The 26,125-nt window shown below is 48.8% G+C and overlaps 8 protein-coding genes across 8 annotated transcripts; 3 read left to right on the top strand and 5 right to left on the bottom strand.

Moving 5' to 3' along the window:
* Positions 1 to 4,459: 4,459 nt before the first annotated feature.
* On the bottom strand, positions 4,460 to 6,241 carry DSM5745_05774 (uncharacterized protein; the record flags this gene model as incomplete). Its single annotated transcript, XM_026747790.1, has 3 exons — positions 4,460 to 5,273; positions 5,324 to 5,793; positions 5,864 to 6,241. The coding sequence occupies 3 exons, from the start codon at positions 6,239 to 6,241 to the stop codon at positions 4,460 to 4,462; spliced, it is 1,662 nt and encodes a 553-aa protein (XP_026603622.1).
* A 247-nt stretch (positions 6,242 to 6,488) lies between these two features.
* On the top strand, positions 6,489 to 8,749 carry DSM5745_05773 (uncharacterized protein; the record flags this gene model as incomplete). Its single annotated transcript, XM_026747789.1, has 9 exons — positions 6,489 to 6,882; positions 6,915 to 7,164; positions 7,215 to 7,785; positions 7,853 to 7,879; positions 7,930 to 7,977; positions 8,033 to 8,072; positions 8,123 to 8,163; positions 8,226 to 8,389; positions 8,449 to 8,749. The coding sequence occupies 9 exons, from the start codon at positions 6,489 to 6,491 to the stop codon at positions 8,747 to 8,749; spliced, it is 1,836 nt and encodes a 611-aa protein (XP_026603621.1).
* A 758-nt stretch (positions 8,750 to 9,507) lies between these two features.
* DSM5745_05772 (uncharacterized protein) lies at positions 9,508 to 10,643 on the top strand (the record flags this gene model as incomplete). The annotated part of the gene is made up of 2 exons (XM_026747788.1): positions 9,508 to 9,834; positions 9,903 to 10,643. 2 exons carry the CDS (start codon positions 9,508 to 9,510, stop codon positions 10,641 to 10,643), a joined length of 1,068 nt encoding a protein of 355 aa, XP_026603620.1.
* A 479-nt stretch (positions 10,644 to 11,122) lies between these two features.
* On the top strand, positions 11,123 to 12,196 carry DSM5745_05771 (uncharacterized protein; the record flags this gene model as incomplete). Its single annotated transcript, XM_026747787.1, has 1 exon — positions 11,123 to 12,196. The coding sequence occupies one exon, from the start codon at positions 11,123 to 11,125 to the stop codon at positions 12,194 to 12,196; it is 1,074 nt and encodes a 357-aa protein (XP_026603619.1).
* Positions 12,197 to 12,491: 295 nt separating this feature from the next.
* On the bottom strand, positions 12,492 to 16,595 carry pmcC (putative calcium transporting ATPase (Pmc1); the record flags this gene model as incomplete). The annotated part of the gene is made up of 8 exons (XM_026747786.1): positions 12,492 to 13,209; positions 13,271 to 13,410; positions 13,486 to 13,904; positions 13,954 to 14,883; positions 14,933 to 15,081; positions 15,131 to 15,564; positions 15,637 to 16,325; positions 16,541 to 16,595. The coding sequence occupies 8 exons, from the start codon at positions 16,593 to 16,595 to the stop codon at positions 12,492 to 12,494; spliced, it is 3,534 nt and encodes a 1,177-aa protein (XP_026603618.1).
* Positions 16,596 to 16,905: 310 nt separating this feature from the next.
* DSM5745_05769 (uncharacterized protein) lies at positions 16,906 to 21,840 on the bottom strand (the record flags this gene model as incomplete). The annotated part of the gene is made up of 6 exons (XM_026747785.1): positions 16,906 to 18,509; positions 18,556 to 18,706; positions 19,813 to 19,916; positions 19,975 to 20,461; positions 20,537 to 21,495; positions 21,570 to 21,840. The coding sequence occupies 6 exons, from the start codon at positions 21,838 to 21,840 to the stop codon at positions 16,906 to 16,908; spliced, it is 3,576 nt and encodes a 1,191-aa protein (XP_026603617.1).
* A 1,561-nt stretch (positions 21,841 to 23,401) lies between these two features.
* DSM5745_05768 (uncharacterized protein) lies at positions 23,402 to 23,809 on the bottom strand (the record flags this gene model as incomplete). Its single annotated transcript, XM_026747784.1, has 2 exons — positions 23,402 to 23,746; positions 23,798 to 23,809. 2 exons carry the CDS (start codon positions 23,807 to 23,809, stop codon positions 23,402 to 23,404), a joined length of 357 nt encoding a protein of 118 aa, XP_026603616.1.
* Positions 23,810 to 25,192: 1,383 nt separating this feature from the next.
* DSM5745_05767 (Uncharacterized protein YcbJ) lies at positions 25,193 to 26,125 on the bottom strand (the record flags this gene model as incomplete). Its single annotated transcript, XM_026747783.1, has 1 exon — positions 25,193 to 26,125. The coding sequence occupies one exon, from the start codon at positions 26,123 to 26,125 to the stop codon at positions 25,193 to 25,195; it is 933 nt and encodes a 310-aa protein (XP_026603615.1).

The raw sequence follows: 26,125 nt of genomic DNA, 5'->3' as shown, positions 1-26,125 counted from the left end.
TATAAATATCTCTGGCTTATATTTACTCTTATTTAATAAAAAAATATATATTAACTTTATTATAAATAATAAATTTTATTATTATTAGGTTATAATACTAGCTAGCAAAAATAAATTTATTACCTAGGCTTTTTTTATTATTTACTAGTATAATATACCTAAGCTTTTATTACACCATGTACACTATAATTAAAAGGGGGAAAATATTTATAACCTATAATACTTTATTTATAGCTTTAAAGCTATTATAAAAATTTTTAATATAAACTAGTATAAATAAAATAACCATGTTAAAGCACTTATTAGTAAGTTACTAGGCCTTATATAATTTATATTACATAATATTAAAGCCCTAGCTAATATATAGTCTAAGTTTTATAAAAATACTAGTTATTTATATAATTAAACTTTATATTTTATACTAAATAATATTACACTATTTAAAGCCTAGTATAGTTACTAGCTAAATATATTTTATATTTATATTTTTTAATTTAAGGTCTATATTTTAAACCTATTAAAAAAGTAAAAAAAGCTTTATAAAAATAATAAAATAAAAACTAAAAAACTAGTTAACTTTAATAAAAAAATAAATAAGCTATACCAGGTTTTCCTGGATAATAGCCACGTGGTTTTAATATATAATATTAATATTATTAAAAATTACTATATTAGGCTAGATTTTTTACTAAAAGTAATTATTTTAATATCTTTAGGAATTTTTATCCCCAAGCCTTTATTTTTTTTAAAAATTTTTATTTTTAATACTTTATTTTTTTTAAAAACCTTTATTTTTAAGGTACTACCTAAAGCTTTAAACCCTTTAAAAATCTTTATTTTTAAGGCACTAAAAGCTTTAGTATCTTTAAAAATCTTTATTTTTAAAGCTCCCGCCTTTTTAAAAATTTTTATTTTTAAAAGCTTACTAGCTAACACTAACCTAAATATTAAAAAAAACCTTAAAAATAAAACCTTAAAAAACTTAGCTCCCGGGGACTTCTCTAGGTATATAAACCTTAAAAATTTAGTAATAAAAGCTATTAATTTAGCTACTAAAGTTAATATATTTTTAAAAAACCTAAATTTTAATTATAATACTGGCCTGGTATACCATACACGTGTTTAAGTTATTATTAATTTTAAAAAAGCTTTTTAAATCTTAAATAAGCTAGCTTATTTATTTTATTTTTAAAATATTACTAAAGTTATATAAAATAAGATTACCCTAGCTAGCAAGCCTTATTTAAATAACTTTAAAATATTATTTAATAAGCCTAGTTTAAATAATATTTTAATATTAACTATAATACTTTATAAGTAAATATTTAAAAAAAATAAATTAATAGTTTAGCAAGCTAAGGCTAAAGGTAAATAAAATAAATAATTTAAAAGTATATAAAAAAAATATAACTTTTTAATAAAAAACAAGACCTAGAATTTTATTAACTTGCCTTTTAAAAAATACTTGCTTTTTAATAAATAGGTTTTAAAAATTAAAAAAAAATTAAAAGGCTAGATTTTTTATTATAAAGCTTATTAGGTAGTTTATAGCTTTAAGCAAGTTTATAAGCTTAATTATTATAAAACCTTTACTAAAATAGTAAAGCTAATAAGCTATAAGCTCCTTTTTATTATTATTACTATATTAAACCTTAAAATTAAATAAATAAATATAAAAATAGTGTTTTTATATAGGAATATTAATATTATAATTTTTATAAAGTAACCTTATTTTTTTATTAATAGCTTTAAGCGCGTTTACTAGCTTTAAAAAGCTTTTTATAGCTTAAAGTAAGCACCGCGAATTTAGTACTAACTATTTATAAATTTTTTAGCTATATTAGGCTTTTATTTTATTTATTTAAACCTAAAAGTTTTTATTAATAATAAAATTTTTATTATTATATATATAAATAATTTTTTACTAGTTAGCAGGGATAAAACTTAAATTTAAAAAATTAAAAATACCCTAAATAAATACTTTAAAATATTTAATTTTAGCTCTTGCTATTATTATCTTAATATAAAGGTTTATTAAAATTAGGCTAATTAAATACTTTAACTTTTTTAGCTTAATTATATAAATAAGATTTTTTATTAATTTAGTATAAATAACTTTAAGGTTTATAATATATTAATAAATCCTTGCTTAAAGCTAAAGCCTGCTTTTAAAAAATATATAGCTTTAATAAATATTTTAAAGTAATACTAAAGTGCTATTAAATTCCTAATATACCTTATACTAGGTACTTAGGCTAATATTACCTATCTTATATTTATTTTAAGCTATTTTTTTATTAAACTTATAAAAAAGTATATAATAATTATTAAGCATGTGTTTTACTACCTTTAGGGCTTTATAAATTATAAACTAATATTTTTTAGGGATTTTTAACCGCTAACTAGCTATACTAATATTAATTAAAATAGGGATTTAAAAATATACTATTTTACCTTTAAATATATATTTTATATAGGCTTTATAATTATTAATTAGTTTTTTAAGTATTAGCTTATTATAGCCTTATTTTCAGCTAAGTATATAAAAAAAATATAAGTTATTAAAAAGGTTATTTAACTTTGCTACTTACTAAAAAAGCTTATAAATACTTAAAAAATAAATTTTATAATTATTATAATTTATAAAAATAATAAAGGTATTATAGCACTGGCTAGTAACCCCTAATTTTATACCTAAAATAAGTATATTAATATTTAATACTATTTTATTTAGGAAAAAAAGGCTAAAAACATGGTTAATATTTAGTTTATTTTTATTAAAAAATAAATAATAAATAGCCTTACTAAGCTACTAGGGCCTAAAGTATTTAAATACTTTAAAATTTTACTAGGGATTTTTTTTAAGCTTATATAAGTAGGTTTTTTAGTAATTTTTATACTAAAATTAGCCTTTTTTATACTAAACTTATAATAACTTGCGTATTATAAAACTATATTTAATTATTTTTATTTTTAACTTATTACTACTTTATCCCTGTTTCCAGGGATTAACCTTATAATAAAAATAGTATAATATTATATTATTTTAAAATCTTATTCTAATTTTATATAATACCTTAATTATAGTACTAAAAGTTAATATATTTTTAGTTTAATTTAATAAAATTTTTAGTGCTTTTTATATTTACCCGTGGGAAATCTTATTTTTAAATATTAAAATATAGGCTTACTAGCGTGGCTAGCTTATTAATTACCCTAATTAAAATTTTTATTTAGTATTTTTTTAGGCTTTAAAGCATGGTTATATTATATAGTTAGCAGCCTTTAAAACCCTAGGGCTTTTTTAAATTAGATAATTAAATAATATTATTAGCTCCTGGTATATATAGGCTATTATAGTAATCTTATTTCTTAATAAAAAAAGGTTTAAAAAAATGTTATTATTTAAAATTATAATTTTTATTATAATCCCGCTGGCCTACGCCCTAAGGACTTTATATTTAGGGCTTAATTATACTTACTATAAATATTAAGCCAACGCTATATTATTTAAAATATATAGTATTATACTAGTATTAAGTTTTTTAAAAAAAATTAATACCTAAAATATATACTTTAATGGCTTTAATATATTATTATACTAGGTAACTTGCCCTATACTAGGGATTAAAATCCCTAAATAACTTATTATATATTAATTTATTATTACTAGCTAATAATACCTTTTATATAAACTAGGCCTTATTTTTACCCCTAAAATAGCTTTTACATGCTTTAATATTTATTATTACTTTTTTAGTTATAAAAAGGCTATAAGATTTATAAACTACTTAATTTATTACTTATTATTTAATCCACCTTGGGCCACCTAGTGCCCAAAGCTCTTACTAAAAATTTATTATTTTATATATTTTATTACTATTTTATTTATATTTTTAGGAATTACTCTGGCCTATTAACACCTAAAGCTTTTATTAATACTTATTATTTTTTATTATTTTAATTACTAGCTTTTTAACACTTGCCTATAAATTACGCCTTTAAAAAAGCCTTTTTTTATTACTAATAGCCTATAGTTTATTAATTTAAAAAAAACTTTTTTTATGCTAGCAGCCTATGGCTTACTAATTTAAAAAAGTTTTTAGTATAAATAAAAAAAAGTACTAAAAGTAGGTGCTTAAGGCCACTGGAGGCCTTAGGGCTTTAGTAAAAAAAGGTTTTTTTAGCTTAAATAGCCACCCGTAAAACTCTTTATTTATTCCTAAAATATCTAGCTTAGTATACCAAGCAATACAAGAGACTTTTACATACAGTAACTATTTATTCCTTTTAGTAGGTTACAGGTGCTGGTTCTGTGCGAGTGACGAGAGGGTCCCTCCGCTGGAATCTTCCATCTTCATCTTCAAACCACCCGACTGATCTTCATCACCACATCATTGCCCCCGCCCAGTCCAGTGTCGCCCTCTACCGCCAGATTCTCGTTACTCTAGACTGTTAGCTACCGCAGCTGTTGGGGGCAGTTCTCCTGCAAAGGCTTGAGCACGTATTCCGCAATCGACTTGCGAAGCACGACGTCATCCCACTCCAGGCTCGGACCGGAGGTTGCGAATGTGCAGTCGACACATCTTCTAATCACATCTCGTTGAAATGGTAGGATCAAGTAGGTGCTCGCGTCCGTCCATCCATTGGCCAGACCATACCGGCTCCTGGCAGCAGGCTGACCATCGTTCGTCCGCTCGTTCGCATAGTCGTCCATCGTCCTCCAGTGCGCGATCCCGAGCAGAAGAATCCCGAGCTCAAGCATACAGTCCCTGACACCCACCCGTGCATTACCGACTGTCCCTGTTGTTGGCTTGTGGAACAGTTCTTCCACAAAGGGCTCCGGGATCATCGAGAAATCGAGCGCCGCAACATCGACGCCACTTTTGGAAAACCGCACGGTGCGGCTTGTCAGTGGCAATTGAAGCCAGGGCGTCGATATCAATTGAAGCAGCGAGGAGGCAATTGTAAGCGACAGGGCTATTCTATGGTTAAGCAACCATTGCCGCTCTGTCTTTGCGAGAAGCCGCTCCAGCGTTACGAAACCCGTCGATTCTACCTCCAGGTGAACTGAACAGCTTGCACTTGGGCCTTGCTGATAACAGTACGTCAAACAGTTGGTTTCCGATACCTGCAAGTCCAGCATTATTCCTCCGTCTCGGGCTCGTTGTATGCCCTTGCATAAGTCATCCATCGCCGATCGCAGGGGCGCGGCCGTGGCAGGCGGAGTGGGTGGCCGGATCACAACCCTTGTCCGACCTGTATTGCCTATGCTTGACGGACACATTAGTTGGAATGCAAGACGGCAGAATAATTATCATACTGTCCAGTGGGAGCCTCGCCGACCTCCGCGACCTTGATATCTGTCCTGTATGAAGCCGTCAGGGTTGAAGTCGACATGGCGGGCGAAAGCAGCACGGTGAACGAGAAATTCCTCCGCCGCGTGGCATTCGTTGTTCTGTCCATGAGGTTGGAACGACTGCAAAGGAATAACCTCGCTTCGTGATGGGCGTGGCACGGGCCTGGGTATGCCGCCGAGACCGCTGAGTACAAGCGCTTTGCGTAATCTCTGACAGTCCCCAACGCCGAGGCAAATCTGGCAATCTGCCGTGAGGATGAATCTATGGCTACTTGTATCTTCAGCGCAACCATGTTGTCACTAATCCTCCTCAGAGATGTGGTCGCCATGTTGAGGTACCATATCTGCTTCTCCAGTTCGTCACGCTTGACGGAGAATCGGATCTTCTCTGGCAGCGCGCTGCCTGTATAGGTTCTGACCAGGTTCTCAAGGTCCTGCGTTGCCAGGTTCCATAAGTTAGCCAGTCTTCGCGACCCAAATGTCTTCCACATCGAACCGACTCACTGTCACCGCACCTAGCCCTTGGATGCGTCCGACAAGCCTAGCCAAAGCTATGTAGCAGGCGTTCACAGCCCCAAAATAGATCTCCGAGTCGTCTCCCAGATAGTCCTTCACTGCATTCGCAACGGCTGGGTCCCGAAGCATCGCTCCAACGGGTTGGTGGGCGGGATTATTATACTCCACGCCAGCGCCATTCAGTGTCAACTGGATATCACTCTTGAGGAGGTAGTGCTGCTCTTTGAGGGCCTGAATCAGTCGAAGGACATATGGTTTCTTGTTTCGGAACGCGATGCGAGTTTGCCTCTCTTGGTACAATTCGATGGCCGCTATGGTGATGGGGATCGCGCCTAGGACGACGCCGACAATCTCGAGACCACTCATTTCGTTCTGTATAAAGGTTTGAGCTCTGGGCATCAAATCTGGGTGTTTTCCATACCGGGCATAGTTCGCTCGATTACCGGTTTCGCGACTCTCCTCCTCTGTTCGAATACGCTTTCACCTTACTCTCGGATCTTCAGCACGGACTTTCAGAATGTACGGCTCTCTTCCTTTGGTCAGATTCAGATGCTGAACTTGCCATGGAACAGTTACCAAGCAGGTCAACCCATCAAGCCCTGCCAACGACGATATGCCCGATGCTCCGGGCAGTACAGATTTGAGCGATGACGAGACAGAAGACGACCTTTCATCCTACCAGGATCAATCGTTGGCTACCGAGTACTTCACCAATATTTCCATCACAGTCGATAGGCTTTACGCTCTTTCGTTCCGAGTCCGAAATCCAAAGATGCGAACCGGCTTATCGAGGGCTCTAGCCTACACTGAGGTTGACAGGGAGACCGGAGTCGACCTGATCCAGGCCTATAAAGAACGCGACATTCGACATCTGGTCGAATTATTCCGTGTTTGGAGGGGACAAGACCTGGAAGGACATTTCCTTGTCCGCGGCTGGCAAGAGCCAATGTGCACCGGAGACAACAATTCAAATACTGGGAAAAGCGGAAAGCCAAATATGATTATCAGTATCAAACCGCTATCGCTCACCATGGGGGAGTCCAGGCTACAACTGCCCACGCGAGTGCTCGCCCCTCGGATCCTTCCGCTGCAACAAATCTGGACCCAGGCGCAAGCTTGGACATTGAGTCTGCAGGATCGCTGGATAGCTTTTTGGCGACGGCCAAAAACATGGATGATTCATTACAAGCTCCACCCCCTCCCAAATTGGCGGGCGACAGCGCAGAATTCGAGTGCCATTACTGCTATACTATGTGTGCCGAGGTTACTGCAAAGCCACAGGCATGGAGGTGATAACCCTGCTGGCCTTGATGACCGACTCTTGCTAGCATAAGACTAGGAGACACATCATGCGTGATTTGCGGCCATACGTCTGTACATTTCGGCATTGCAAGGACCCCGACCAGCAATACGATACGTTTACAGAGTGGGTGACGCATGAGTCTTCCAGCCATGGAGTGCGAGTCGCTGACTTGCGAACCTGCCTAATCTGCGCTCAACAAAATCAAACAACTCATCATGTAGCGTCTCATCTGCGACGTATTGCCTGTTTTGCTTTCCCGCGATGGGCAGACGCTGACAAGGGCAGCAAGGAGGCTATCGGTCAGACTGACAGTCTTGATTCGGATCCCATACAGTCGAGTGCTCGATCGGAAGGGTCTGATACGGATGACGAGTGGACACAGGCTACGAAGACAGTATATCTCCAATTATGGATTCTCGACGCCACGCATGTCCAACTACACCCACAGGATCATGCTGAAAGTATATGCACATCTCATCTAAGAATGACTTACAAGTTTGATCAATCAACGACGTTTCGTTTCGCAGATCCAAATGGCAACCTCATCCCACTGGACTTCGAGAGTCTGTACGACAACATGGTCATTCATGTTCAGTTCGGTAGCTCGGTGAGTATTCTTACTGCATGCCGAAGTAGATGCTCTTCTCCGCCCGCAAGCCCGCTGACCATTTCAGGTTTATAAGGGATCATATTCCCCACAGGTCGGACCATACTACATCTGCATACCGAAGTAATGCTCATCACATCGCAGAGACCCCAGGCGAGAACCAATGCAGTGATCCCCGAGCCGGAGCTGGCCGTGAGTCAACGGGTTTTATGAGTGACACCCACAGACTAACCCTTTTGACGGTTAGTACCCAGGACAACTTGAACACGAGGTTGTACTCGACAGTCGTGAGTCTTCAGCCCATCACTTGTTGGCCAATGACGACTAACAGGCATAGGATATATCGTTCAAGCACCAGAGTATTTTGTTCCCGGAGCGGTAAGCATAAGGATCCATATAACCGATAGAGTTGGGAGATACTTATGCTGAACATATACCAGGTGTTTTCCATTCTTTGGCATGAGAACGATGCCCGTGGTCCTTCACATCCTTCCCAGACCCTAGAGCAAGGCTCCCAATTCCGAGGTCGGTTCGGGCAGCCGATCTACAGCACGATCCGGCGCCTGGTCGTGGTTAAGCATTTTGACCAAGCTTCGTGGTGTTTGTAAGTTGCGCCTGGTCTGATCGCCTACCATGCCAAGCTCGGGACTAATTCAAACTCAGTGCAATCAGTACGTATGGTGGCCGCGGTGTAGCGAAACCAGGTGTGGACCCATCAAAACACGCTATCGTCTATTTGCGCAACACCAGACCTTTCACAGGCGACCGAGAGCCGACGATGCATAAAGCCCCGCTGGAAATTGAAGCGGAATATCCGGAGGAGCACCTGAACTCGATGTCAAGGCTGAACTTTGGCAAGATCTATACCGTCGAGCACAATGTGAAGATCCTCCCCATTGGTAGGATCGTAGAGGCAGACATGTCAAGATTCTTTGACTATGCACGCAGTGAACTTTCGCTATGAATCCGGTTCATTGGTCTTAGGTGTGGTTTATTATACAATCGATTGCTTCCGAATTATCTTGAGATGTATATCGTCGTGTCAATGCTGGGGTGGAAATATATATCATACCTATCCACGGGCCAAGCCGAACATGTTGGATAAAAACATGCTGGAAATGTTCCAGCCAGATTTCTTGAGCACCCTGGTCTTTGTTGATACCTGCGCAATCATCGGAGCCTAAGCACCTCGGTGAAGGGGTGCAGTACCCGGGTAGTTGTCGATCAATTGCCCGGCCTTCCGCTGGTTACCGACGGTCGCGTGCCAGCACAGCGTGGTCCTTCTTCCCATGCACGGGCAATATTGCTATTCATGGCATCCCGCCATCCTTCTCCCGTGTCTTGGAGTTATCCAGCGCAGCATGCGGGGAAATACAGTGGCAACTGCGGTGGTCTGGCCGGAGGAAAATCTCCTGAATGGGACTTAGGGTTAGCCCCGGACTTGCTCCGAGCTGGCCACCGGGCAAAACCACCAAAAGCATCATATAAGGCAATAAACCTCCGGTACTCATAAACATTAGGTAGTTCCTTTCGTTTCAATTGGAAAAAAACCTCCGCGTTGTATATGACGCCCTGCATCAACCCTTACAAACATGTATCCTAGACCAGGTCCGTTCATGAAGACAAAAGGCTATAAAGCACCCCCCTGATCCCGGCTTTTCTCGTCCCATCCAACTCAGCTCTATCCATTCCAAACTTCACCCTACTAAGAAAACAACGACGATGCCCCCAAAAAAACTTCAAGTCGGTGCCGCTGGCCTCGGCCGCATGGGCAAACGGCATGCATTGAACTTCCTGAACCGCGCACCCCGCGCTGAGCTCGTCGCTGCGTTCTCGCCTGACCCTGAGGAGATCCAGTGGGCGAAGCAGCATCTCGAGCCGTACGGCGTGACTCTGTACACCAAGTACGAGGATATGATCAACCATCCAGGATTGAAAGCTGTGGTCATTGGGACCGCTACATCCGTCCATGCCGAAGAGGCAATCCAGGCAATTGAGAAGGACCTCCATGTTCTTTGCGAGAAGCCGTTGAGTATCAGCGTTGACATCGTACGTCCATCACCTACCACACCACACCATCCTCTACCAGACCAAGACTAACTCAACTTCCATGCTAGTGCAACCAAGTCGTAACCGCCGCCCGAAAACGCCCACACCTCAAAGTGATGTGCGGGTTCTCCCGCCGCTTCGACGACTCGTACCGATCTGCCTACAAGAAGGTCGAAAACGGGCTCATCGGGCGGCCCGCAATCCTGCGCTCCCAAACCTGCGACAAGCACGACCCGTCCGGCTTCTACGTCGAATACGCCTCCTGGTCCGGCGGCGTCTTCGTCGACATGGCCGTCCACGACATCGACCTAACGCTGTGGTTCTTCGGGTCGGACATCATGCCCAAGAGTATATCCGCGTACGGAATTCGGGCGGTTACACCCGATCTAAAGAAGTACAACGACTTCGACAACGCCGTCGGAATCGTGGAGTTCCACGGCGGGAAGATCGCGTATTACTACTGTTCGCGGATGATGGCGCACGGGCAGGAGGACGTGACCGAGATCATTGGGACGGAGGGGAAACTGTCTGTGAACTTGAACCCGGCGTCTGATCTGGTGAATTTTTACCATGCCGGTGGGATCACGAGGGAGGTTCCGGGGACGTACTGGGGGCGCTTTGAGATGGCGTTTGTGAGGGAGACGAATGAGTTTGTTGATGCTTGTTTGGATGATATGCCGGTGCCGATGAAGCTTGGGAATGCGGTTAAGGCGGTGCAGATTGGGGCGTGGTTGCAGGAGGCGCTGGTTTCGGGACGCCAGTTGCGTTTTGATGAGACGGGGAGGAGGGTGGAGGGGGCGAAGATGTAGGTATCGAGTTGATTGTTGGTACTTCCAAGGTTGGATAGGGAGGACTGGACGCGCCTGGGGTATAGCAGCAATCTACATGCATGACCTTTCGCATCTTTCCCAAACATCATGGCTTTCCTGCATGGACGTATATCCTCTTGAACAGTTTATGGGCATTCTGCCCCTGTCTGAGCCATCCATGAAAAGATTGGTCTTTAAATGGAGGCTCCAGGGTTCCGCTATTTCGCGCCTTAAAAAACCTGACTTGCTTGACACTGGTACATCTTCACTTCAACTGCTTGAAGATGCCCAGTTGGACTACGGATTGTATGTACCTATTGCATTAAGCTGCCAGCTGCAGGCGTTGATCCCGTGAAACCTCGCATGCTCGGCATCATACCCCTCATGCTGACGTAGCCCTAGGGGTATGGATGGACTATTCAACCAACAATGTTGGTAGTCGCCTCCTTTCCGCGTTAAATAAATGGTTGCGGCACACCATGCGCGATTCCCTAACTCTACCCTTCACCGAGGAACCATTCGACAGGACAACGCATTCCGATGACCTGGCGTCTCTCCTACCGGCCTGCTACGGAGACGCCCTGATGCCCCCATCAGGAGCCGTCAACTTCTGGTCACCCGCCGATAGCATAACAACATTCATCCAGCTCGACCTGTCCGTAGAGCGACTGACCCGAATACAAGAGTATCTCTGGTTCGCAAAGACTCTCTCCCCACCGCAACCCCTAAGCACAATCATCTCCCTCTCGCACAAGATCGTCCTCGACGAAAACATCGCAACGCATCTAGTCTGGACAGACCGAACACACATCCACCTAAAGCCCTTTCCCCGGTATCTCCTCGACAGCCGATTCTGGACCGCGTACCTCCTCTGCAACGCGACATGCCCAAGCCAAGCGCAAGGAACACAAGCACAACCACTCTGTCCACACAAACCCCTCTACAAAGACGCCCTCGGCTTCCTCTTCTCGTATCTCACACTCGTCCGCTTCGAAAGCGACTTCCGCATCGCGCAGGACCACGCCCTTCTCCCTCCAGATCTAACCTGGGAATCCTGGCGAAGTATAGCGCAGCAATGCCTCCAACGCGGCGCCATCACCTCCACAACTATAAACCCGCGGTACACCTTCGGCGCACTCCGCCTATCACGCCTAGACAAGATCTATGCGCTTCGCTACGGCGACGTCCTCCGCGGGTACCTGGGGCAGTATAAGACCACGACCGAGCTCTTCCGCGAGAATGTGGCGCCTATCAGTGCTGCGACGATCTACATCGCGCTTGTCCTGACGGCGATGCAGGTTGGTCTGGCGACGGAGGCGTTAAGTGGGAATCAGGCGTTCCAGAATGCGTCGTATGGGTTTACGGTGTTTGCGATTTTGGGACCCCTGGTTGTGATTATGGCGGTTTATGTGATTGGGGCGGCGGAGGTGGTCAGTACGCGTGTTTTTGGGGTGCTTAGGGCACGGAGGTATGGGAGGAGGGTTGGGGGTGGAGATGGGGATGGCCTGAGGGCGCAGAGGGATTTTTTGAGGGAGGTTAGGGGGGATGTTTAGGTCGGGTTCTCTATTTCCGCGGAGTATTTGAGTGGTGCTTCGAGTGGGTTGCCAAAGGCGAAAGGCGTACGGTGTTCGCGGGAATGGCATTGTTTGGCTTGAAGATGGATCCAGGGGTTTGCCCTCCAGCTCGTTGTTAGACGTTTTGAGTATATCCACCTGTGCCCAGCAACGCATCCTCGGAGCCGTCATGTCAGTTATAGTGGGCCTGAACAAATCATGAGAGGCACAGGAAAACCGTCGCATCAACTGCAACGCATTGCTTTGAGGGTACTGCATGAGACGAGCTGAGCCGTCACAGCACCCGTTGACTGTCAACATCTGCCGAAGCCTTGCCCACCTCTCCCATGGGCCGATCACTAAGTGCCTCCTCATCACTCACCCTCTCCTTGCCATTTCCCGTCGACAGTCGAGATGTAGATGGACGCCCATGTACACACGCCCTCATGCCTCGCACCATCCTGCCAATCCCCCTCCCCAACGGCCTCCATATAACCCCAAACACCCTCCCAACCCCATCAACCAAAACCCCAACATACCGATCAGGAACGAACTTCAGCACCGCCGCCCAAGGCACACAAACAACCGCAAAGCCCAAGCAAACCCCCCACTGCTTGCCACTCAACCGCGTAACCCCAAACGCCGCGCCGCCCACAAAGATAATCAGGATCTGCCCGCCGACCATAAGCACATTGATGACAAAGAACCACGGGTTCCGATGCAGGCCTGCAAAGATATTGAACTTGTTGTCGAGACGGCGGCAGTTCAGCTCGTTGAAGATCTGCATCCACACGAACGTGTTGAAGATGATTGTGTGCAGTTGCAGCGTTTCGTCTGGATTTGATGGGGAGAGACCGAGCATGCTGTGTCCGGCGTAGTAGAGGGCGAAGCACAGGGCGAGCTTGTAGATTGATTGGCCGAGGATCATCTTCCACATTGTGGGTGTGAAGAGGGGGGCGTGGCGCGGGGTTGGAGGGCGGGTTAGGATTGAGGGGGTTGGAGGGTCGGTTGCCCTGTTGCACACGGTATTAGTCTACATGGGTTGATGGGTGGTAGGAGAAAGGGGTGGCATACAAGGCTAGAGCAGCGAACGTATCCATGATCAAGTTCAGCCACAGCAGCTGCACAGCGCGAAAGACGCTCTCGTTGTGGCTGTTGGAGATGGCTGTGACGACGGTGAGGACTACGGCGGTGATGTTGACGGTGATTTGGAACTGTCCTGCCCATCAGCATCTGCAGTATCCTCTTCTGCCCAAGCCGAGCACAGCAGGCAGTGGTAGGAAACATACCTGCAAGAACTTAGCCACCGCATCATTAACCGCCCTCCCCCACGCCATAGCCGTAACAATAGAGCGGAAGTTATCATCTAGCAAAATAATCGAGCTGGCTTCCCTCGCGACCTCCGTCCCACTCAGTCCCATGGAGAACCCAACATCCGCGGCCTTGAGCGCAGGTCCATCGTTCGTGCCGTCGCCCGTAACGGCAACGATCTCGCCCAGACGCTTGAGATGCCGCACGAGCATCTCCTTGTCGGATGGCGAGGACCGCGCGAGGACCTGTAATCTCGGGATAACCGAGTCGAGCTGCTCATCGCTCAGCTTTCGTAACTCGGGTCCTTCCATCGCGAGTCCGTCTGCCGTTTTAATCCCGCATGATTCGGCGATTGAGAGAGCTGTGTGGATGTTGTCGCCTGCGAATCTAGTGTTACCTGCCGTGTCCAAATGTCATACCTTTATATACAGGAGTGGAATGCATACCTGTAACCATCTTCACCTGCACCCCAGCTCCATGGCACGTCCGAATCGCCTCCGCCACCTCGGGCCTCAACGGGTCGTGGATCCCAAAGGCCCCGAGCCAGGTTATGTCCGTGATGATCTCGCCGAAGCTAGGCAGTGTCTTCGAGGTGATGTTGGGCCCGGGAGGCCACGCGGGGAAGTCCCGATACGCGATGCCTATTGTTCGGAGCGAGGCCCGAGCGTAGGAATCTATGGTACGTGAAATACGCTCGCGGTCATGGTCGGATATTGGGGCTGTCACTACGCCCGCCGCATTCGAGCCTTGGCCCTGTTGCACGATTTGAGTGGCGGCACCTAGCAAGAGCTCCGGGGCACCCTTGACAAGGAGCCGGTACGTTGTTGTCCCGGGGACGCGGTACACCACGGCCATGGCTTTGCGTGACGAGTCGAAGGGATAGACATGTTCGATGGGATTGGAAGTCTGGATCCGTGAGAGGTCCATGTCAAGCAGCCGCTGACCGGCAAGCAGTTCTAGCAGCGCGATCTCGGTCTTATTGCCGACGAAGACTTTCCCTTTTCCTTGCCCATCATCCTTCTCTTCGAATGCCGTCGTGTTCAGGGCCAGGCTGTGCACGAGTACCTCCTTAAATGCCCGTGGAAACACCTCCAGCGTATCAGAGATGGTCGTCGACGGCACAGACTCCTCAGGACCACGTTCATCAGACGGGAGTCTCCCAAAGCCCTCGCTGGCCCCGAAGAACCCCACAACGACAGACATCTTGTTCTGCGTCAGGGTTCCCGTCTTATCGGAGCAGATGACCGTCGCGTTGCCCATGGTCTCGCAGGCGCGCAGGAGGCGCACAAGGTTGTTCTCCTTGAGCATGCGTGCTGTTGCGAATGAGAGGGCGAGCGTTACGGCTAGTGGGAGGCCCTCTACACCAGACTCAGCAACTACTACCACACCACGTTTTGGAGAGTGAGGGGGTCAGTAAGAACCTACCCGGGATTGCAACCACGATAACAGTCACCGCCACAATCAGGATATCCATAAAGTGTTGGCCCTTGACGGCTGGTGTGTCGTTCTCATAGATACCAGACAGCTGCGCGATGAAGCGGAAGAAGAGGACGAAGAAGAGGAGCAACGCTGATCTATTCCTGTATCAGTATTAGGCAGCATAAAGGTGTGAAGTAACCATACCCCAGCCCAAACCACCCAATCCAGCTCGCCAACCGCGCAAGCTTCACCTGCAACGGCGTCGGATCCGTCTCAGTCCCTAGACTCACCATGATCCGTCCGTACGTCGAATGCGGGCCGACACTAGTAACAAGGTACGTCCCTAGTCCTTCGAGGACTTTACTCCCGGATATAACAAACGGGTCCACCTCTACTTCTGCTGGCCCGTCTCGCTGTAACCGGTCGCACGCTTCATACCCACCCACCTTCTCAACCTGGTCCGACTCCCCCGTCGCCGTCGACTCATCACACTTGATATCATGGCTCGTAACAAGCACGCCATCAGCCGGAACCGAGTCGCCTGGCTCAAGATGCACGACGTCGCCGACCGTAAGCTGCGCGATGTGCACGAGGCTCGTCTGTCCATCGCGGACGGCGCGGACCGAGCGGTCGAGTTTCTACCACGCATTCCTTCCCTTTAGCCATTGCACCCATTGTCTACAGGATAAGGAGAGTAGGGGGGTACATACACGCTTATTCAACTTCCCAAACGCCCTCTGCTTCTGCCAATCGTTTCCAGCCGTCACAGAGACAACGATCACGATCGCCACGCACACCGCCACGCCCTCGATCCAGTCGACCTGCGACTGGCCCGATGCGGCCTCGTAGATCCCCAGTGCGAGCGAGACCACGGCGGCGACGGTCAGCAGGATGATGATCTTGTCGTTGTAGGCGTCCCAGAGGAGGCGGGTGAAGGGCTTTGTTGGGGCCGGGGGGAGCGCGTTTGTGCCGAAGATGCGGGTTCGGTCTGCGAAGGTCTGCGCATGTGGCCCTGTCCCTGGAAATTGTTGAGGGGGGGCCTGGGATTGCGATGAGGGCGCGGCGTGTTTGGGTCTGTTAGCCCTAACTTCCAATCCAGCGCGCCGCGCCTCGTCGATGGAGACGGTCTTGCGCAGAAGAGTCTCGCTTGTTGAGAGTCCGCGCTGCAGGTCTGTCTGCAAGCCGACTTCTAAACCGGTCAATCCACCGAGGGCATAGAATGCGGCTAGCGACTTGGGGTTGAATAGCTTGTTCAGCTGGCCCGGCGAAAAGGCGAACTTGTTGTCGACGACGCGGAAGTCCTTCTCGTATTGCGGGTCTGGAGCGAGCGCTTCTGACCAGACGTCGGCTTGCGCGACGCTCTTTTCATCGATCTCAAAAGACATGTTCGGTTCTGGAACTTGATCGCAGTGTTACATCGAGCCAGCAATCTGGGATTATATGTGTGTGGTATGAGAGCAACCATCATACTACCTACGAAATCACCCCATCCAGCGCAGCAGGAAACAGAGACTCAAATAAGAAAAGCAAGTCGAATCTCCAAGACAGCCGAGCGAGGCTGTGTCCGTCATCCAGGCAAAATCACCCGATGATCCATGGACAGACGACGCCTACAGGGACCTCGAGCCCGGGGTGCTCTGGCGATGACCGCATCTCCCGACCGGAGCATTGTGTCAAGGTTGCCAAGACGTCGAGCGGGATTGATGATTAGCGAGCTTGAGCAGCTGTCATACATACCTCGATGATTGAGTGATGGCGTGGCGCGGGATTCCGTGGGTTGCGCTGCACTGCCCCCCTCGGCGGACGACAACCAGGGTTCCGGGCTCGGCGCCATCCCACCGCACCATCTATCCATGTGTTTCGACTACGACCTTCTTTGGGATGTCCAGTCCAGCATCGTTTCCATTGTCGCCGTTTGGCATTGTGCTGAATCGTGTCTACTGCGCTATGTACGCCCGCGGGCCGGGGAGGGGGGTGCTCTACACCCCCCGGCCATCCCACCCCCACGCCCCCTTCAGCCTCCCCCTATAACTCGCAACCGGCCATCCATGGTGAAACTCCAACTCATCCAACAACCCAAGGAGCGCCCGCTGTTCTTTTGCATCTGCAATGTACTCCCCGCAAACCACAATCCCCAACAACGCCGTCGTCAGCGAAGGCGGATTCTGCCGGTTGTACACGGCGATCCCGCACAGTCTCAGGAGCGCAGCTCGAAGCTTCTCGCTGAGACCACGCATGCTCTGCCGATACCCCAGTCCCAACCGCGGTATACTCGGATCATACACGGCCAGCAGGACCCGCGCGAGCTCGAGGTGCTGCACGCCCGCGACGTGGATGTTGCTTGCGTAGCGGATCTCCGGGAAGACTTCGTCTTTTTGGGGGCTGGCTTCGCGGATGTAGATTGGTTCGAAGGTTGATGGGAGGTGCGTGATCCAGTTCTGGGAGAGGGCGTTGAGCTCGGTCCAGCGCTCTTTCGAGTTTGTCGGGTGGTGGGCAATGGTAGCTGCAGGTGGGTGTGCGGTGTTCCCGTAGCAGAATTCCAGCACGTCCGCGGCGAAAATCACCAGCCGCGCGGTCCAGAGGGCGTCCTCGCCGGTTGTAAAGGAGCGGAAGATGGCGCAGCGCGAGAGAGATATTGTCAGGGGGCGTTGCTTCAGGAAGGCTGAGTAGACTTCTTGTCGGAAGGCGACCCAGAAGGAGGCTTGCCGCAGGGTCGACATGTACCAGCGGGATTCTAGTGTGGTGTTTGAGACGGTCGGTGGCGAGCTTTTGCTGTGAGTCTCGTTTAGCGCGAGGAAGTGATCGATTGCCTCGCTCGCTGTGCTTTCTGTCGTGACGGATATCTGTCCCTTAGGAAGTGGGACGTCCGGGCTCTGCGCCTCGATGAACATGTTGATCACCCGCAGGAACAGCTCATTATCTCTCATCTCGTCTTGAAGCGGATAGTCGATCTCCTCATAAAAGCGCAGGATAATCGCCGCTGCAAGCAAGTCCTCGTTCCCGGTTTGGTCTGGATTCGCCCCTAACTCCAGCAGGTCGTGGATACACTTGTTATGATAATGCAGCGCCGTTTCATCAGTGAGATCATGCAATACTCGTCCATCATACTCTACCGCGCCGGAAGCGGTCCTGTACTTTGGAACCCGCGTGAGATGGCGAGCGGATGCCGCGAGGATTGCATTCATGAGGGGTGGGCAGCGTCTGGCCCGGTGCGGGACGACAAGCTGGAAATGCCGCTCCGGGTCGCAGAGGTCGAGCCACATGCTTAGGTGGTCGATGAAGTAGCCCAGTAGCCCGAATTCCAGGGTGCTGTTGGGCGAGTGTGGCATGGTCGATGGGGGCTTGATCAGGCCGTCGAGGACGGATGGCCCCGGTGGTAAACGGTCGTTTGGGGGGGACGGTCTTGACTGCGAAGCACCATGAAATGGCTCGGTAGTCGCGTCATTAGATGGTGGGCACTGGGATACCCTCGAGATAGGCACTGATCTCTCCGCGGTAATTCCGTCAGTAGGTCGTTGTATCTCGTCATCGTGCTGGTACATCGCGGTCAACTCAGCCGTCTCATCAACGTACACCAGCTTCTCTGCGCAGGTTAGCGCCTAGAATCTGCTCAAACCGATAGATCTCACTTGGTATCCTAGACCTAGGCATCAGAGACGGCGTCGCCCCCTTGCCGATCTTCCCGGATACATCGCTGAATCGGATGGGCGTCTTCGTCTGCGTGCAGGGTACATCGTCCTTCTCGCATTGCTTGCAGCTGGGCGCTCTGGTAGGTTCGCACTTTACGTGTTTCCTCGTAGATGCAGTTAGCCTGTGCACCTAAGTTGTCCCGGGTGGGAGACTTATTTGCAGTGGTCGCAGGTGGTGCTTCTGCGTTTGCGCGTCACGTTGGCGGTTGAGGGGCCGGGAGATGGAACCGCAAATCTATTCATCCCCTTCGAACGGCCCTCCATGGTTCTCGTGAAGTTTTGACGGATCCGGAGCATATGGGTGGCATCTGAGTTGATGTCAACGTCAAGCGGGGAAATCCGGAAGAGATCCGAGAGAGCGGGGTCGGATGCGGGGATTCTCTTCAGCTTGCTGTTTGCCTGGCAAATCGAGACCTCATTCCATTGCATTGAAACTTGTCCTTAGGAGATCTTTGGATGGACGGCCAGTGCCCATCAGAAACGGGCTGTTGGAGACGAAGTACATCAAGTTCCATCAATAATGACTGCCCGATCAGCGTGTTCCGCCAAGAAAATGACAGATATATATAATGGTGCACTCTAGTTCAGAAGGAGTTTGTTAGGGTTACCACTCGAAGCCCTTACACTACCTACACTAATCAGTTTGCTCCCCTACCCAGTTGAGGAACATTCCACAGGGCCAGGCTGGGCCATACCTATCCCCGTACGACAGCAAGATGCGTAATCGCCCGCCAATCAGTTCATGGCCCGCCATGCATGTCAGATTGCCGCGTATTGAACAGTACGGAGTAGCACCTGACCGCGAAGCCTTGCACCCTGCACAATCAGTTACGTGGCTGGCTGGCTCCAACATTACCCCGCCGAGCGACAAACACGATACCAAACTACTTTGCCAGGCATACACTGCTACGGTACCGAGTCCCAGCTACCTATCTTCACTGCCCGAATTCGGATGCTCTTGCTATATACCGCGGCTTCAAGATCTAGATAAATTAAGATTGCATGCAATTAAAACTATGACTACAAGCAGAGTAGGGAACTGGGATGAGAAGGCGAAAGGGACGGGATGCAATGCAAAGAGGGAAAGATGTGTGCTATCTCCAGTACCCTGGCTGGCACCACTGATAGCCCTTGAGAAGAACGCATACTGAGCGAGGCAAGGATGTGCCCAAAAATGGAAGCTTAGTGCGCCGGCACCTCGAAACTCGAAGTCTCGACGCGGTTGACGTTGGGGGTCGTATTAAACACGAGCTCCAGACCAGGCGAGATCTTGCGCTGGTTGAACGAGAACAACTTATAGTCTGGAAAGTGTCAGCAACTACCCAGGTACCCTATCCTGCCAAAGAAACGGAGACTCACTCTGCGGCCCCTGCACGCCCACCGTCCCCTCAGCCCCCTGATCCTGCACATCAAAGTACCGGAACGTCGCAACATTCTGCCTCGCCTCTTCAAGTATAACCAGGAAGTGGAAGTACTGGTCCTCCATGTTATACCGGGTGACATAGAACTCGATGATGAGTTTTCGGTTCGGCGCGGCGCCTTCAACGTCCCAGTAGATACCGTGCGGCTTGCCCTTGGTGATCTTGAGGTCTTTCCACAGCGGGAAGAGGCAGTACGGCGCCATGCCGTCGCGGTAGGGCAGCTGCTGGCCGGTACGCACACTTGCTGGGCTGGCGGTCGGCGCTTGGTCGAGGCAGATCATCCCGTTGTCGATGATCCAGAGGGTGGAGCTGGAGTGGCCGTAGACTGAGACGGCGAAGGGGATGTCGAGCTTGAAGGCTTGGTCGTCGATGTCCTCGGGGGCGCCGGAGAGGCCGCCGACGATGACTTTGGGGTTGCGGAGGGTCTGTTACAAGAGGGTGCATGTTAGCCGGGGGCGTGCGGGGTGGTGGTGGGTGAGGAGGGAGGGTTGCTGGCTTACCACCGCGTTGGGGAGTTCCGAGGGGTCTGCGCGGCGGGGCTCCTCGGGTGCAGGGGTGGGTTGTGGGGGGGCCGGAGGGGGTGCTGCGGCGGCTGCTGTGAGCTGGTCGACGATTTTCTTGTGGGAGGCGACGAGGTCGTCGAGGTGGATTTTGACGGCGATGTCGTGGGCTTTGGTCTTTGCTTCGAGGAGTTGGGCTTCCACTTCGCGGATTGTTGTTAGGGCTGTGGAGAGCTGGGAGAGGAGAGCGTCTGCTTCGGCGATCTCGCCGTGCCGGGCGAGAAGGTTTGCCTTGTCGGAGAGGTACTTGATGTGTTCGAGGGCGGAGAGGGCCTTGGGGAGGTTCGTGCAGGAGGTTGTTACGAGGGCCGTTGCTTCCTTGGCGGCTGGGGTGATGGCTTCGATGTTTCCTGTGAGGAGGGGACCGATGCCTGGGGATGGTCTGTAGACGTCCAGGTTGTAGCGGCCGGTGTCGTTGACTAGGACTGCGACGAGACGCAGGATCGCCTTTTCGTATGCGGTGACGGACGACGCATAGAGCCGGCTGCTGTCAACACCTGCCCTGGCCTGAGAAGAGATCTCATCGGTCAAGGCGGCAATGCGGCGGATCTCCTTGTGGTAGGAGACGACGATGTATTGCCACGCGATGAGGACGACGGTGGTTAGGGATGCAATGGGGAATGGGGAGAGCAGGCTGATCACAAGGCCCACGGTGATGGTGCTTCCTCCAAGGGCCCGTTCGAATGTCGAGGCGAAAGATGTCCACCGCAGATAGGCGAAGCGTGCCTGCCATGAGGTGTACCGGTTCTGATGCACGGCGACAACGCTGAGGATGGTAGCGATGACAGGGTCATAGTATCCGACATATGGGGAGGATGTACACGAAGTAGTGGTCGAAACCTGGGCGCTCCATTTTCCGACGTATGGGTAGAACAGGGTAATGAGGATGAGGCTTGCTACTGCAAAGCAAAGCAAAGGGTAATTTTAGCGAAGGCTCAAGGAAACTCCGTGCAACAATTGCAGGATGACTTACGCTTGTGGTTCTCGACATAGGTAACAACTTGGTGGAGGGGCTGAAAGGGCTGTGACTCCGCCGGTGCCGGCTGGGGCTGGGTAGGAGGGGCCTGGGGGAGGTGAGACAGTTGGGGGTACTGAGTAGGAGTCTCCGAAACCTGTACAATCTGCGGGGCCTGGGAGTCTTGAGCGGGCTGAGGGGCCTCAGGAGCCTGGGGAGTCTCGGTAGCTTGGGGAGGTTGAGGCGGCACCGCGGCCAGGGGTTCGGTTGGCGGGGGATTCGCTGACATGCTGAACGAAGAAAAATCGCCGCGTGGGTGTATAGAGGTCAATAAATTGGCGATACTATGAAAGGTAGGACTGAGATGAGACTGGGAGTGTGATGGTGACAAGAAGAAGCGAGGCGATACCTGGTAGGGGGGACAACGTGGGTATATAAATTCCAAGCCCGCAAGCACCCTGCCAGCACTATCACAGGTACAACGAGGGAATCAGCCAGCCCACGGCGCATCAACAAACCCACGATGGCTGGCTGGCCGGTGTCCCCGTCTGCGTGAACCCCGCAGAAGAGCTTCGTGGTCAAGTTCGCAATGCACAGACAAGGGCTAGAAAAGAGGGGAAATCTTGTCGATTCGACTACAGTTCATGCTGTGTATCCTCGAAGCACGGATCCATTGGCCCTCAGCTTAGCCACCGCTCATCATAGGTCGTTGTAGCTTACTTCCGCAAGCAGCAGCATATCCGCGGAAGCCCGAGGGAGGGGACGTACGCTAAATGGTTCGTAATCGGGGAAAGCAAACAAAGCCATCGAACTCGGAAATCTGCATGTTCATGCAAGCTGAGGAACTGTCTGCATGGGCGATGGCGTAAGCATCTACGCAGCCAGTAAGCGTTCTTCAGCAGAGACACGACGGCGTGTGGCTGCCAATGGGAGCCGGAGGACCCCTGCAACTGCCGTCCGAGCGACCCAACCTGGCTGGGCACAGACCAGTGGCTGGCTGGCTGGCTGCTCTCAGCGCACGCCCAGAATGGCCTACTTTCTGAATTGTTCGAGGAAGAGGGGTCCTAGCTGACTTCGCCGATCGGGCTCCCCGAGACCCTGGGCCGCTGATGCACCCGGTCTATACTGCTTCTACATGTGCATGAAGTGAAGAAACCTACAGGTTGCCTCACCGCTAGGTGAACACAGCACTGAGTGCTGCGCGATTGGCAAAATCCAGCTGCAGTTGAAGAGGCCTGCTGAGTGCAGTTCGTCAGCCGGCCGGGTTAAGATGATGAATGCAGAGGGAGCATCCACCCTTCTGAGCTTTGACTCACCCAATTCCAATATTGTGGCCTTGAACAAGAGTTGCTGTGGTTGGCAATGTAGTTGGCATGAGTTGAGTCTGAAATATCCATGGATATACCAACGGCAATGGTGGACTTACATTCACCTAGGTACCCTGTGACCATTTTTCTAGGGCTAGCATTAATTCTAGGTAACCCGGCCTCGAATGGAGTTCAGTATCCAGGTTGGGTATGGCTGTACTCTAGCTGTCTTGGTCCTATTAATGTCTCGGTTCAACAGCTGTTTAAGACCGGGGTAATTCCGTACCATTCTTCCACGTCGTCTTTTAGCTGCAGCGTTGAAAGTGAATTGTTTTTTTTACACAGAATACTTGGGCCGAGTTAATGTACTTAGAAGGTAGAAGGTAAGGTGTACAGACTCATCCTCCACCGGAAACAACAGAATCGCCCCCATAACCAACGTGGACACCAGCCCAGTGTATACAAACAGGACCGGTCTCACACCATCACGACTTACAACAACCCTCACCCACTTCATCATCAACCATCCAAACAACGAACCAATTACTGACAAACAACCTCACCACTAACAAACGTCTCGCTCTCCGCAAAGTCAAAGCACGTCTCCTCATCACTAAGCTCATACTCCCCATACAAGCTGTCCTCACCACATCCAGACTGCGTGTAGAGCTTCAAGACCGGCGATGTAGACGCGTCGTCGCAAGTACCGGAGTAAACATGGGCGCTGAACGACTGGATGGGCAGGTTCTGGACTGGATCGCAGGCGCCGGAGAATAGGTTCGCCGCCATGATGCTGGGTGTTGCGCAGGAGGCGTAGTAGAAGCCGCTGAAGGAGACGGTGAGGGTTGCGGAGGTGCCGGCAACAACCGAGAGGATAGGGAGGAGGGTCTGGTGGTGAGGTTAGTTGGATTCGTACGGCGTAGGGACGGGAAAAGGAACCTTGAGCTGCATGATGGGCCAGTTGGGAGGTCTTGATGACTGAGAAGGGCTGATAAGAAGTATGGAAAATTGGTGATGAAGAAATGAAGGAGTGAGGTACATCAGGTAGGCTTTATACATCAGCAACCCGCAACGTCTCCCGAGACCCGGCCCATCGCATGATGCTGCAAGCCTGCTGCTTCTGCAGAAGCAAGGAAAGCTTGCGTAACCTCTGGTGAGGCCAAGCTCCTTTAACATGCCTTGGCACCTGTCAGGACAAACGTTATCAGATCCATATTCCTCAACCGGAATGGCCAGCGCGTGGGATAAGCATTCTGTAAGCATGCTGTCAGGATAGGGCTCCACTGTGGGGGCGTCAACTTCGGCAGACATGAACCTACAAACTCGGAGACACCCCGAGAGATCTAACAAATGACCCGGGCGGAAGGGGGTGACCGGTTGAAGATATGTTGTTTTGCTCACATGCAGTCTCGACAGACCGGCGCCTCGACCAGATTGGCCCTTTCTCCTGGCAAGTTCTCCACGGTACCTACTCACGGCGGTCAACCAAGATGTATGAGACCGTGACCTCCAAGTCTGCCCTATTTGCAATCAACAGTAACGTGAACAATTATCAGTTATATCTCAAAGGACCAGCTCGCGGAAGCTGATAATGATCGCCTCATTGCTTGAAGGCTTCGAACAGATGGTTGGTATCACCAAACACTGGGATGGTCGAGGGATGATACAGATAGCTTTGGATTGCTTTGACAGGAACTGACCTCAGCCAAAGGGGTGTTGGGATTGTACTACTCGTATTAACCAGTTATGGGGAAGAAGCCAGGACGCGGTGTACACCAGAGAGCACCTGCATAAGTTTAACATACCTTATTGATCATCTCTTGGTTGTTTAATCGGTCGCTCTGGAAGAAGTAAGCGGGACTCTGCTGGGTCATTATTTTCCAGTGCTGCTTGCCATTCGCGTCTTTATCTATACTTCACGTCTATTGCCGCAGAAGCATCTCGTTCGTCCCCAAGCCGCCAACGGGCCCGTCCTTATTCAGATGCCGAAGACGAGCATCTCTTTGAACTGATGCACAGAAAGCTTCATTGGGAAGAGACTGAGAAGTAATTTAGGCGGAGGTTTGTTGAAAGGGATCGAAAATCACTCCAAGGGCGTTGGTCGAGGAATCTGAAGTTTGTAACCCCCTCAGCGAAGCTCTTGAGAACCAGAGGAGCGAGGTTAAAGCCGCTTGACGGATCCCAACCAATAACAGCCCAATCGGAGAGCATAAATAAACCAAGCTGAATAGGGGACTTAAATCTTATTTATATCTACCCCAGGGGATTGATTCTGCGTAACAAGACTTGAAAAATCAAAAAGGCACCTTCGGGCGGTTTGTTATTATCCGCCCTTCAACCATCCCGGAACATATCTGTGTCCAAAAAACTCAGATCCAGGGCTTTATACCACGCAACATCCGCCATGTCCAGCACAAACCCCATTTCCGCGAGTTTGGCGGGTAGAAGGTCTGCCCAAGCATAACGATCATCAGCAGCCGGGAGGCAGAAACCTAGGCTCATGTAGGGCTTCAAGGTGACCCAATACTTCGGATAAAAGCCTGCTGATTCCCAGTCCAGGATTGCTTTAATCTTGCCATCATCTGATATCAATAGATTTGTTGGCCCAAGGTCCGCGTGATAGAAGTGGAATGCCGTAGTAACAGGCGGTTTGTAAATCCTTGATATCCTTTGCAGATAACTTTGATGGGAAGAAGCAGACATCGGCCCTAATAACCGGGGTTTCCACGATGGATGAGAGTCTTTGGCGCGTACGTTCATAAATGGTTCGAGAACTCCATGCCCTGTTGCTGATTGGAATTTGTTTGATGTAAGATTCGTGAGCTCGAAGCAAAACTGAGCAACAGCACTGGCTATGCCATCTCTCTTTTCTGGTGTGAGAGAAGGCCATACCTGAGCCAGAGTATTCCCCTGAACACGCTTTAAGATTAAGAACGATCGACTTAGCTTCTCATCTAGCCACGCGTAGATGATGTCGGGAACCGGGATATTAGGGAAATTGGCCTTAACAAAAGCCAGAGTATCGCTCTCCATGTCCATCCCATTAGTCCAAGTTTTGACCTTGCAAATCGCGTTGGATCCAATTGCCCACACTGCAGATGATGTGCCAGCTTGATAGAGAAGGTCTCCGAGTGGCTGCTCAGACAATGAGAGCTCGCTATCATCATTAAAGAGACAGAAGCTGCCATCTGTGTCCTCCCAACTGGTCAAACTGCTCGTAATAACGTTGGTATTTTGAACTTTTCTGCAAAGAAATCGTGACCCCAT

The sequence above is a fragment of the Aspergillus mulundensis genome (genome assembly GCF_003369625.1).
Source record: "Aspergillus mulundensis strain DSM 5745 chromosome Unknown scaffold_5, whole genome shotgun sequence".
Taxonomy (NCBI): domain Eukaryota; kingdom Fungi; phylum Ascomycota; class Eurotiomycetes; order Eurotiales; family Aspergillaceae; genus Aspergillus; species Aspergillus mulundensis.
Note: the sequence above shows the minus strand (reverse complement) of the source record. Positions and strands in the feature narration are given on the sequence as shown.